Genomic DNA, 12,961 nt, shown 5'->3' with positions numbered 1-12,961 from the left:
TAATATAGCTTAATAATAACGACTAACCTCAGTCGGATTGCTAACTCGACAGTACTCAAATTTATGTGAAGATTTTTTTTTTGCAGCTACAAACAATAAGAAAATCTAATTTATAACTAACAAAACAATTTTTTTAAACTTCTGCATATCTTAAATAATTATAAAATTGTGTAAGTCCGGCAATAAAAAGATAGATAAATTTCCAACAGCTGGTGAATAGTGTTGTTAACACTTCTGTGAATTGCCTTTGTGTGAAAGGGCTAAAAATGTATAATTAAAAGAAATAGGTACTTCTCACTTTTACTTTGCATTAAATATTTAAGTATTAAAAAAAACATTGCTTATATCGTTATAATTAAAATAAAGGAAAACACATATGTTGGCTATTTGGAATTGAATTCAACAAACGTGTCGAAAGTAGTCAGGCAGGCAGCAACACAGAGTCGCAGTCGAGTTATAGCAACGAAAGTAACAACGGGAGCGGCAAGAGCAACGGCAACAGTGACGAAAATAAAGAAAAGTAGACATTGAGGAAATTAAAAAATTTCTAAAAATATTTGCAATTATTTAAGTCGGTGTACAATCCAAAGTTAAAAATGGTCTTAAAGGTTTATGTAAGCGGAATGTCCGGAAATAAAGAGGTAAGGATATAATAGATATGGTTATAAGGTGCCAATAATGTTGGCAATTGCGGCTATCGTGTAAAAGAAATGTATGCGGGTGGGGCTAGCTGCCCAGAACTCGACAAAATATTAATTTATGTGCAAATAAAAATGTAAAATCTGGTTATGTTTGGGTCATTCTACTATGAGATGATTAAAGTTGGTTAACTCATAAAGGAATTGGGTGATTTGAACAACAAATACGAACATATACTAGATATCTGGACGACCATCCACGGAACGATTGCATTTAGCAGTTTAAATGTCAAGTGGATTTTGTTATGTTCTCTGGTGGGCGAACGATCAAATTTTATACATGCGTTGATATGGCCGCTACTGCTAAGGTGTTTGTGGTAGTTTGTCATCATTTTAAGCTGTGTGGTAGTGTTGTGGTCTTCACTTCTGGTTTTTATTTAAAGACACCACCTGTTAAACTAAAATGCGTTACATACGATAAACGAAAATCATTGTACAACGATCAAAGATTGATTAGTATATAAGAAGTAATAATTACTATTCTTTCGCAATGTAGACTCAATTTGACGCACATATGTACATACATATGAGTCTGCATATAGCATATGACTGCTCTTAAGTAAAATTCATTCTTTGATATGAATCATAAATGTTATATGCTTACGTGCCATCATTTCAGAAGGCAAAAGGTAATTTATGTGTAGCGTACATATATATATATATATATATATATATAAATACGCAAGTAAATAAATTCATGCATATTTAAGTACCTAAGGACAGATCCCAACTTTAAAAAAAATTATACCTGCCGATAATATACAGAGTAAAATTTGAAAAGTTTTTTTTAACAAAACACATTATAAAAATGTTATTTTATATATTCTTCATACCAAATTGGTCGACTTCACTTTACTGATTTAATTTGTTTTAATCTCTGAATTGAAATTTTATAAATTTCAGTTATTTGCTGGAAATATGTACATATGCGCATCAATCCAAACGGTTAAGTCATCTGGTATACCATTTTAGTTCAAACCGGTTTTATAATGTTTAGTGCTTTCAGTTATTCCCTACACTATGTATGAAAACTATAGTATTTAATACTTATTGTTCAATTTTATTATTATAACTTGATCGTTACATTTTTAAAAAGGACAGATCTTTCCTATTCGGATGTCCACCTTTTACACATCTATGTTTGAAGATACATACATATGAAATAGTTTCTAATATTGATAGTGACGAAATATTTTGGGTTTGATATCAAATTTGTTATCTAATCAATATTATCTAGCTTCATATTCTTAGGTATACATACGTGTGTCATATATTTAACATATAAATATTTATAATATTATCACAAGGAATTTATTTGCTTCTTACTGATATCATATTAACATGACCATAAACGCAATCTAACATACACACACACATATGTATGTATGTGCGTTGTGAACACCATTTTCGAAGCGGTCTCTTTCAAAATACAATCGGAAGCATTATAAACATTTTGTTAACTTGCGCTGCCTTAATTCCCCTTTCACCTTTTAATTTCATTTTACTGGGTATAATGAAATATTAAAAACGTTTATAAACAACACTCACAATTTTTATCAAAAAAAAATATATATATATTATACAATCTTATTATATTATTTACCACATTTACTCATTAAACAATTTTACAAAGATTACCCCTCTTTGGCTGGTTTTATTGAGTTTCAAATCTGTAGTTTAGAAGAGTTGAACATAACACATGCACTTTAAATTTTTAGGTCAAAAAACGCCAGCAACGTGTTTTGATGATTTTAGACAGCAAGAATATCAAGTACGATACTGTGGACATAACAGAACCAGGCAAAGAAAGCGAAAAAGAGTTGATGCAAACAAAGTCGACCAGCAATGGTGCGACAGTAAGTGACCCAGATCCAAGACATCCACTGCCACCACAAATATTTAACCAGGAAGAATATTGCGGGGATTATGATGCCTTCGATTTGGCCAATGAAATAGATACATTGGAGCAGTTCTTGAAGCTGGCACCGGCCGATACGACAGCCGTTTCTAGTGCTCAGCTGGAGTTGAAGCAAGAAAATGGCGAAGTAAAAGCAGTAGATGACGAAAACAAGGAGAATGTGGGAGAGAAAGCTGAAAGTGAAGATGCCGGTAAAGCGGCTGACGACAGTCAAGCCGTTGCCGATGCTGGGGAAAGTGCAAACGGTGATGGCGATACCAAGAATGCTGAGGTTTGAACAGTCGACTTTTTTTGCAAATATTCTTACACTCTAAGCGCTAAGTATTGCTAATGACAAGCAAATAATGTAATGCTCTTGTATAGCCTAATAGCATTAACGATGGTTTACATTACATAGATGTATACATATGTAATTAAAAACCTTAATTTTCATTTTATTTTTTACTATATTTGATGCTTACTTGCTTTTGATTTCTGCAATATTAAATTAATTATAATTTAACATTTTATTGTGCAAATAACAACAGTAACAATTATCGTAAATTTAAAAAGGAATAGCAAACGATACAAACTAACAAACAGTATGATAAATAATCATTTCGTACATAACATGCATATGTATTTATTTCGTTTTTTTTTTTTAAATATTTATATTCATTAAATATTGTATGACATAATAAGCAATTGTGCTTGTGTTTATTAAAAAAGACAAGAACAGTATTTATGCTTATATGAAATTCGTTAGTCAAAAAGTTGATTTACTTAATTCTTACCACATATCTACATAGTTTATATAGCAAACTGGCGTAACTAAGAAGAAAGTGAAGTGAATAGTTCTCCTAATTTTGTTGGGCGCCAATGCGGTTACAAGGCACAGTTCTTCTCATACCCTCACGCGAGTTTGAGTTTTGACTAAGTTAAATTAACACAAACATAAAAACAAAATTGAATTTTTAAATTATTAATAGTTGTGTATTCGTGCTTAACTTAAAATTTCTGAATAAAATAAAGTAAGTTTACACTTATGTATAAGTAAACCGATACTTGTATGGGGTGAATTTCGATTGGAATTATTTAAAAATTTTATTTTATAATATGCATATATACCCATAAATGATAACATATAATTCGTTTTTAATTTTTATATCCATTTTTAATTTATATTTTATATCCAATGAAAATTATTACTTATCTTAGTGGTTTATTTTTTAAATCAAGTTACAAGTTCTAAATACGTATCTTTTCATTTATCTTTAAAACGTCAATAACGATTAAATTTTAATCATTGATATGATATATCATACTTTTAGTATGGTTCTATTCATTGCATGTAATACTAATCTTTATGGGTTTGTGTATGTGTGCAGTACATACTTTGCTACTTTGCACATACGATAGTAAGTGTTTTACCGCGAGATTGAGATCAGTTGTTAATAAATAAAAATAACTTTTTTATACACAATATTTGATTCATGCGCAAGTATTTAATAACGAAGAATTTCTTCATGGGAGCGAAATATATTATAGTATCAACATCAATGATAAACTGGAAATACATTTTAAACACAAAATTAAACACACGTCACAAAGGGGCGCAAATAATAGTTATAAATTGAAGTCGCTAAAACAATTACAACAAATGAACGTTGAATTGTTAGTTTACAGCTTAGAAGTAACAACGTAAATTTTCCTACTTTTGATAATTGAAATTATTTATAATTAATATGAGACCATAATAATTGTGTGCAAATAATATTGTTAACCAAGTCCTAATATAAACATTTGCTCTCATAAACGTATGACAGTTAGTTTCACTTGCCATATTGGTTGAAAAAGGAACATGCTTATGAAAAGATAAATCTAATTAATTGAAGGAATCAATTCAATATTATTATGTATGTATATCACAAACGACTGCTATGTAAAGAGCATAAAATACATTTATACAATAATAAAACCATGTACTTTCTTTTTTTTTGTCTGGATATTGAGTCAGATAATTAAATCGCCGCGACGTAGCATAGCCATGTACGTTATACTTGTATGCTTAACGTTAAATGATGGTAGTAGGTTCTTGAGACGAATCGAGTGTGCTGGAGGTATATACCACGCATTAGTTGATTATTCCCAGTTTCAACGCTCATGTAAAACTACTGAAGAAATTCTTAATGTGCTTTTAAATTTAACTATTACGCACTGCGCTGGCGTTTAATGTGTTTTGATAGACGTAAGCGTTATTATGTGTAGCGCGGTATGCATGTAACATGTGTTTGTACGTTTGTGTAACTGTCGTCTAGCGAGAACTGCAACGCCAATAAAAATATCGCCGCTTTGGAGCTTTCTTTTACTAACCTGCCAACAAGAAACTGAATAATTTATTGTGATCTTGAAAAATGCAACGCAGGTGGAACAAAATGAAGAAAAGAAAGACAAATCCGAAACGGCCGAAGCCGATACAGAAGGGGACAAATCCATAGGTAAACTACATACATATATATATGTAAAGTACTTTTAAAGTCACTAACTAACTTACAACACAAAGGAGAGATTGCAAAAGAAGAAGAAGTGACTGAGGAGCAGTCAAACAGTGACGATACAAAACCAAATAATGGAGCAGACGATCCGAACGAGGTTTGTGTCTACATATTTAGCCGTTACATTTAATGCTTCGCTAATTGCATGACCAATGCATTGCATTGCTTAGAATCGGAGCCTTATATATTGAATATACCCATTTTGAACACTTTTAATACTTTACCTATGTATGTATATGTATCTCCATTTTCCCCGCACATTGGAAAAATACCCTAATTAATTATAATGGATTTATAAAAATATCACTGATATCATGAAATCAGACGCAAAAAACGGAAACTAAACCCGACGACGAAGAAAAAAGCGAAAATGCTGAAGACACAGCTGAAACGGAAGTTGCGAAAGGTAAAATGTAACAGTGTTAAGGTTGAATATACGCAAATATAATTAAAACAAAACAAAACTACTTAAATAATTTTGCAAACCATTAGATAAATCCAGTGAAGAAACGGAAGATAAAACGGATATTAAATCGGAAGCCGAAGACAATGCAACGGAGGAAGTCAAGAAAGAAGAAAGTCTCACAGAAGCAGAAAATACGGCGGTGGAAACAGATTCTTTGAAAGAGGATAAGGAGAAAGACACGCAAAAAGATGAAACCGCAAAATTAGAAACAGAGAACGCAGCTACCAATAATGACAAAGATGAAGAAGTCGAGCCAGTTGCTGGAAAAGAAGAAGAAAATGCTGAAGACAAGGAGAAGGATGATGTGGATAAAAGTAAAAAAGAAAACGAAGAAACAGATAATACCGGCAATGATGGTGCTGGGAATGTTGAAGACACAAATGAAGTTGCTGAAAAAGAGAGTGAAAAGACAGCAGAAGATAAAAAGGAAAATGTTGTAGAATCTAATAACGATGATAATGAGAATGCAAGTGAAGAGAACGTAACGAGCGAAGAAGAAGATGAGGAAGAAGAATCAAGCACAGTGGAAGAAGTTATTGATAAGGAAAAAGATACCGCATCAAATAAAGATGACATAAGGGAAGAGATTGCTAGCAACGATCACGATGATATTGAATAGTGATAATAACATTAAAATTAAGAGAAACCTCTTCCGCGATCGACTGCTTAGGTTTTGGTTATAATACACATACATTAATTAACTTTTCTTTATTAAATACACCGTCCTTAATTTCTCACATTAAAATGGTTTTGAAGTTATCCCCAAGCACTTCATTAGTCATTATTTGTAAATTTGATCATGAATCACCAAAAGGCACTGAACGTAGTAAACACAAGACAACATACTCCTTGTAATTATCTACTTACTTACTTCGTTCATACTTTACATACATACATACTTCTTTAATAAAAAAATATATTTTTTTTTAAATTTTTGCCAGTATAAAGTAAGCGACAATGAAAGGGTCACACAAACCAGTCGGCGGAATAATGTCACCCATGCCAAAGTGGAAGACTTACTTGAGAGCGAGAAACGTGCAGCTGCGAATTAAATAAATTCACTGTTATACATATACATTCATCAGTCAATAAATATTGAGTTTTAAGTTGAAGAAATTTGTATGTGTTTTAAAGTTTTGTATGTATTTATTTCATTGATGATTTTTTTACCCTAAACAGAGTATATTAAGTTTGTCACGAATTTTGTAACACTCAAAAGGAAACGTCGGACACCATATAAAATATATATGAAAAGTATCTAAATGATCAGAGTGATGTTCTTGTAGGGAAAACTTTTTTCATTTGACAGGACATCTAAGGAAACTTCGCAAGGAATATTATCCAAAGCAATGCTACAATATTCATATACAAACCGACCGATCAAAATCAAGTTCTTGTATGGAAACTTTTTTAATTATGAAGGTATTCTCACTTCGGTGCAAACGAATTTAACGGGTTTTCTTGTTTCTTATACTAATGACGACCACCATCACCCGCATAAAACTAACACTAAATAAGAATTAAATTGATTTATTTTGTTTTCAATCAATTTTAATAATTTACATTATTAAACATTTTTTATTATTTCTTGCTTTCCATGTGTTGATTTCAAATTGTATAATTGGATTTAATAAGTAAATACAAAACTAGCAAAATTATTTATCATTAAAAAAAGATTTCGTCTGTTTTTGTATTATCTTTTAGGTTTCTTTCACATTTTATTTCTTTGTTTGAAATAGGTATCTATTTTCTCTAAAAACCATAGCAATATTATGCTTTCAAAAATTTATTCTTAATCATAGTTTATTAGTATTTAGTTGAATTCGCCCAGCAATTCTTATTTTTTCTTTAATATATCCAATCAATTCAAACATATATAAGAAAGTAAAAGATTTGAAAACCAAATTGTATAAAAAATGAACTATAAATATTGTAAGATCATTATACAATTGCAATACAATCTAAGGTTTTTAGTCAGTACCCTCATCCTCGGAACTATCAGTCGTGAAGTCGCTTGAGTTTTCGTGCTGTTCATTATTTTCTGGCTCCGATTCGCTAAGATCCCATTGTGGGTGATCTGTAGGTGGGACGGGCGCTTTCTTAACGTCCAATTTCAATTCTTGCTGTTGGTCCATGCCCAGATACGAGTCTAAAGAAAATTTATTAATTTCTAATTAATCGCATTCAAGACATACATGCACATTTCTTTTAATCATACCTGATCTTAAACATACTGTAAATGTATACAGACCCGGCCAACGCGGTGCTGTAAATTTCAACTGTATTTCCTCCTTATCCACCAGACTTGTGACATGGTATGGAGCTGTGAGTAGCGAACGAGACTTACGATCGCATATATATGTCCACCAGTATTCCTGTTTTTCTTCCGGGAAATAAGGACAATGTACTGTGTGAGATATACGAGATTTACCCTCAAGCTTTTCACGTTTATTAAGTTTGGCTTGTAGCCTCTCCCAAGCTTCATCGTCATCATCATCATCATATGTCTCACTCTTATTATTATGTGGTTTGTCACTGTCTGACTCATCGCCCGAGCAATCTTTCTCCTCCACATCGCTCGCATCAGCATCAGAGTCAGAGTCGTCATTATGCTCGTGACTGTCAGCATTTGTAGATGCTGTAGTTTTACTTTGTGCGACGGTAGCAGGAGGCGCTTTCCGCTTCTGATTATTAGCAGACTTCTTGCCTCCCTTACCACCTTTACCCTTACGTTGTTTACCCCAAGCAGATTGTTTTTTAACTGGTACCGCAGCTGCGGCTGAAGCGCCTTCTTCTTCATCACCTCCACCACCGGCTGCTGCTTCATCGTCATCCCTAGAAAGAAGATGATGAAAAAAATGCGTATATAACATATACAATATAATAGAAATTTTTGGAAAAAATACGGATGGTACTTACTTGATACCTTGTTTTTCTGGTACTTTGGCATCACCAAATAAGGTCTTCATGTCTTTACGCACTAATGTTACCGTTACCGTAACTATTGCACCAGCAGTTACAACATTTGTATTCTCATCATCGATAACTAATAGAAAAATATAGATACTTATTTGAAAACAGATGGTCGATTAAAAATGTTTATTTTTTTACCTTCGCAGCGAATGGAGAAATCAATCAGTGGCAATTTCCCCAAAACTCTCATAACATTTTCATACTCAAAGTCGGAGAGACTTTTTAACAGTTGCCTACTTTCGTCGTGTTTTAACTGTGCAAATTGCTGCAAATTTTTAATATGTCTTTTTTTGTTGATATAGTAAAGATGCTGATCTTCAGTGAGATGAGGTAATTGAAGTAAAGGAGATTTGTAGTCCCACAAACCTTGAATAATCATAGGAGACATTTTCATGCAGTTTTCTATAGTCTCAATACTGGGAAGACGTGGCACTCGTCTCGCATACGCCAACATAACTAATTGATGTACACAGGACACCATTTCTTGAATTAGGTATGGACACTTTTTAACAATAAATTGACGATCCTTCTCTAGTGTTTCTGCGCTAAGAGGAATACGTGAGAGATGAGCGTGTAATATAGCGCGTGCTTTGATCGAATACATCCGACAGAGAGGGTGCTCTTTGCACTTTTCATTTAGATTAGGCAATTGTCGAATGAGCTAATGAAAACAAGAAATTATTTTACAAGTTTGTTAACAATGTAAAACATAATGTACTTACTGCTGGTACTTCTTCGTTGTCCGATTGTCTTTCAACGACTTGCGAGTTGTGCCGTTTATCGAATTCTAAACTAGCAGCAAGTATCATTAGAGCGCGCTTTAATAACATATGTGGCGTTTTATGTATGAAATAGAAATACATTTGCGAGGTATCTAACAGAACTTTATCACCTGAAAAACGTATTGAACGATACCACCACATGCCTACTACAGACGGCAAAGCCACCATAAATATCAAGCCATATAGACCAAGTACCCATACGGAATTTTCTTTCTCAACGATCCATGATGGCAACGCTATGCCAAAGGACATTGCACCGGGTCCATCAGGATTGCCATATTTCTCGTAATTTTGCTTGGCTGTTTCATCTGTGAGTGCCTGATATGCCTTGCGCAACATCATGAACGATTTTTCATCACCAGTTGGTTTATCTGGATGCAGTACTCTTGACAATTCACGATACGTTTTCTTTATCTCCTCCATGGAGGCGGTGGGGGGCAACTGTAGAATTTCAAATGGATCGAAACTGGCCATTTCATAATCAAATTGTGACACGCGATATGCAAGTAATACAAGCAGTGCCCAACCAAATACCAAACACAATTTAATTAGTAATGATTTCAGCAAACGATAGGGCTCTGCGGCCGCCAATATCGCTTTTTTCTTTATACAGTCTGGGCATAAGCATTCCTCTTTCCGTTTATTAACATCTATAAAAGAATAGGAAAGATGTAAACAACTATACAAAAAAAAAAGGTTTGTGAAAAGTTTTGATTATACTTTAATATCATATGTAGCATATTCACCTAACTGATAGCTTAAGATAGTTAAAGCTTAAAAAATTATATGCATGGGTTTTAATGTAACAATTATTGAAAGAGCTTTTTCAACGCGCGTATGCACTATATATCTGTGTAAACTTGGCAATAATAAATGTATCTAACACATATTTCTCTACCCCACATACAATTGTCAGCTTAATCAGTTAATTTATCAAGTCGGGCTTTTTACATTATTACGCTTGGCATTCGATTCACCGATCTTGACACATCGTGATAATTTGATGTTGTTGTTAATACAACTTGCCGCTTTCACCAAGTACGACGACATTGCTTCTTAATAGAACGTGTCGACTGCGGTTATGGTTATGGATTTCCGCTTAACTACTGGATTGTGAATAATATAACATAAACCTATGTGCTACATTGAAATTACTCATATGCAAAGATGAAAATTCAGTGAATCAGTTTAAAAAAAAGTCACTACTCCCAATAAAGAACTTACCTTCCTTTTTCTTGCGTGGCCAATAATAAATGGTTGTTGGTACAAGTATTAGAGCGAGGAATGATAGTAGGAAATAATAAAATGTTCCACCACTTTCATCATACTGGAATTTTTGCCCCGCCATGCTAACTTACAAACTTTCTCGACTTCTTGTTTAACAAGTTTCTATTGATGCACTTTTTAGATAACAACAGGTGAATTTAGTATTTGCTAAGCGACGGGGCAATAGTTTTGTTTTAAGATTTGTAATTTTTTTTAGTTAAAATTAAAAATAATGTGAAAAGATTCTGCGCCGCGAACAAAACATCAATCTTCATTTCGTTGTCTATTGACACGTCTGTCTCAAAGTGTGTCAAATGAAATGTCATTTTATGCTTGAAGCGACATCTGGCGGATTCTAATGAAAATCTATTTGTATTGAGGAATTTTGCGGAAAATGCAATATAATGGCTAACTACAATTAAATAATAATTATGATAAAAATGCAATTATATATATAAAAAATACATAAATTGATTGAAAATACTGTGAGTATCGTACTCATAAAAGAAATTCAGAAAATTTCCTTAAGGTATGAATGTTTTAGCGAAAATTTAACAAACCTAGTAATAAAATAATTATCTGGAGTTGGCTTAAATTGTAAGGATATATAAATAGTGGTCAAGTAAAAAGTTCGTTCGGTTTTTATCTAAGAGATGACGTTATTGCCCATTGTACTAGTGTTCGTGTCGCATCATGTCATACTATACGGCGCTAAAAGCGTGTTTATTTGCGCTAAAAGATTTTCTAGTAAAGTTTTAAGCCTACAAGTAGCCAAAGAATCAGCTGTTTTCCTATTAGTGTGAATCAGCCGCGATCACCTGATCGAATATGCCTTTTTTTGACACAGAGTTTTAAATAAAAGGATGTAGTTTAACAATTTATTTATGAACATGTATTTGTAATGGAAATAATAATGAAAACTTTCAAGAATATTTTTGAAACAAAAGACTATTATAAATTTATTGTTTTTCCTTACCACCTCTGAGTTTGCAATATAGGCGCGTTATCGATCTTTTTTGGGTGTTCGGTTCCTCAGGAGGCCTATAATCACCCATATAATATATACAGTTCTAAAGCAATCTACTTTTCATAACAATTATAACTCGAAAAGGGAAAACAATCTACTGGTATTAATTTTAGCAAAAACAAAAATAAATATAAAAAAAGTTAAAGCTTAAAGTTATAAATTATAAAACTTAGCGCGGCAACACACTATAGCAGATTTCTATCATTTGGACGTTTTAGTAGTAGAATATTGGTTGGCAACCCGTACAAAGTGTGATTTTAGTAGAAGAGCTTTCGAGGCAACCCGTACCAAGTGGACATTTCTGCGTGTGATTAGTGCAAATCTTAGGATAGGTTACTGGTGGATTTATACAATGTTTTGAGCATCGTAAAGGCAAGGATGAAATGATGCGAGACTCTTTGAATCGAGAGAGAGCTGTCAAAACCCACATTTTTTATAACATTTGCCAATCATGCCACTGTCGAAAGAAAATGGATTGGGTATTATAAAAAAAACGTTTGGGTATTTTGTATTTCAATATTATATTTAGGTGCTCCGTCCCCGAGTAGGCCTTTATAACGCATATACATCCCTATATACGTGTATTTATATTATAAAATTTTTTAAAAATCATATAACATAAAAAAATTGCATATAAATAAAAAAAAAATTATAACAAAGAAACAAAACAAGTCATAATAAAAGATCATGGTTTTATAATGAACGTTTTAAATTAAATTAACAAATAAAATTTAGTTGCACGTTATTCAAATGTATTTGTGTCGTTCCTTGAAATTTCGTTTCGCACTGCTTTTGTTAGTTATTTTTAGCTGGTTTATTTCTGGCATCCCGCCTTTTTTGACATCAGCTGTTCGAAATTCCCTGATTTTAATAATCAGGGAAAGAGAATAATAGAAAAATCATCGAATATGAGAGAGTCTCGCATCATGTCATCCTTGGTAAAGGGGGGGAGGGGGTACCATGATTTGTACAATGAAAGATGGACACCAGCAAAGAGAAAATTCGCTATATTTTACAATTTTTCTTCGATCAAAACGAAAAAGCAGCCAAAGCGGCTGAAAAAATTAATTTAGTTTATGAGCCTGATACTGTAAACGAACGTGTAGCACAAAAGTGGTTTGCTAGGTTCCGTTCCGGTAATTTCGATGTCAAAGATGCACCACGCGCCGGGAGGCCTGTCGTCGAAAATTGCGATAAAATCATGGAAATAGTGGAAACAGACCGCCACGTGAGCACTTATTTAATTGCTGAGGAACTAAAGATAAGCCAGAAAACCGTTTGGAACCATTTGCATAAC

At 32.9% G+C, this 12,961-nt stretch overlaps 2 protein-coding genes across 3 annotated transcripts; one reads left to right on the top strand and one right to left on the bottom strand.

The window, feature by feature from the left end:
* The first annotated feature begins 197 nt into the window (after nt 1-197).
* On the top strand, nt 198-6,732 carry Sh3beta (SH3 domain binding glutamate rich protein Sh3beta). 2 transcript variants are annotated; one of them, XM_036364712.2, is made up of 8 exons: nt 198-287; nt 367-641; nt 2,417-2,887; nt 5,021-5,093; nt 5,159-5,247; nt 5,475-5,556; nt 5,643-6,467; nt 6,558-6,732. In XM_036364712.2, the coding sequence occupies exons 2-7, from the start codon at nt 597-599 to the stop codon at nt 6,233-6,235; spliced, it is 1,353 nt and encodes a 450-aa protein (XP_036220605.2). In that variant the 5' UTR covers nt 198-287; nt 367-596; the 3' UTR covers nt 6,236-6,467; nt 6,558-6,732. The 2 variants fall into 2 exon arrangements, with proteins under 2 accessions (XP_036220605.2, XP_014095281.2); XM_014239806.3 differs by lacking the exon at nt 198-287 and having other exon boundaries at nt 308-641.
* Nucleotides 6,733-7,301: 569 nt separating this feature from the next.
* Sec63 (translocation protein Sec63) lies at nt 7,302-10,942 on the bottom strand. Its single transcript, XM_014239824.3, has 6 exons — nt 10,596-10,942; nt 9,312-10,021; nt 8,728-9,250; nt 8,536-8,662; nt 7,835-8,451; nt 7,302-7,765 (listed from the first exon to the last, which is right to left on the bottom strand). The coding sequence occupies exons 1-6, from the start codon at nt 10,717-10,719 to the stop codon at nt 7,587-7,589; spliced, it is 2,280 nt and encodes a 759-aa protein (XP_014095299.2). The 5' UTR covers nt 10,720-10,942; the 3' UTR covers nt 7,302-7,586.
* Nucleotides 10,943-12,961: the final 2,019 nt, after the last annotated feature.

The sequence above is a fragment of the Bactrocera oleae genome, chromosome 6 (genome assembly GCF_042242935.1).
Source record: "Bactrocera oleae isolate idBacOlea1 chromosome 6, idBacOlea1, whole genome shotgun sequence".
Taxonomy (NCBI): domain Eukaryota; kingdom Metazoa; phylum Arthropoda; class Insecta; order Diptera; family Tephritidae; genus Bactrocera; species Bactrocera oleae.
Note: the sequence above shows the minus strand (reverse complement) of the source record. Positions and strands in the feature narration are given on the sequence as shown.

What these genes read in the sequence shown, in the direction of transcription:
- Sh3beta (XM_036364712.2), top strand. Translation starts at nt 597, where the DNA reads ATGGTCTTAAAGGTTTATGTAAGCGGAATGTCCGGAAATAAAGAG. An exon ending in GAATGTCCGGAAATAAAGAG is followed by an intron (nt 642 to 2,416) that starts GTAAGGATATAA and finishes TTAAATTTTTAG; the next exon opens with GTCAAAAAACGCCAGCAACG. An exon ending in GAGCAGACGATCCGAACGAG is followed by an intron (nt 5,248 to 5,474) that starts GTTTGTGTCTAC and finishes TCATGAAATCAG; the next exon opens with ACGCAAAAAACGGAAACTAA.
- Sec63 (XM_014239824.3), bottom strand. Translation starts at nt 10,719, where the DNA reads ATGGCGGGGCAAAAATTCCAGTATGATGAAAGTGGTGGAACATTTTAT. An exon ending in GCCACGCAAGAAAAAGGAAG is followed by an intron (nt 10,022 to 10,595) that starts GTAAGTTCTTTA and finishes ATTCTTTTATAG; the next exon opens with ATGTTAATAAACGGAAAGAG. An exon ending in ACAACGAAGAAGTACCAGCA is followed by an intron (nt 9,251 to 9,311) that starts GTAAGTACATTA and finishes TGTTTTCATTAG; the next exon opens with CTCATTCGACAATTGCCTAA.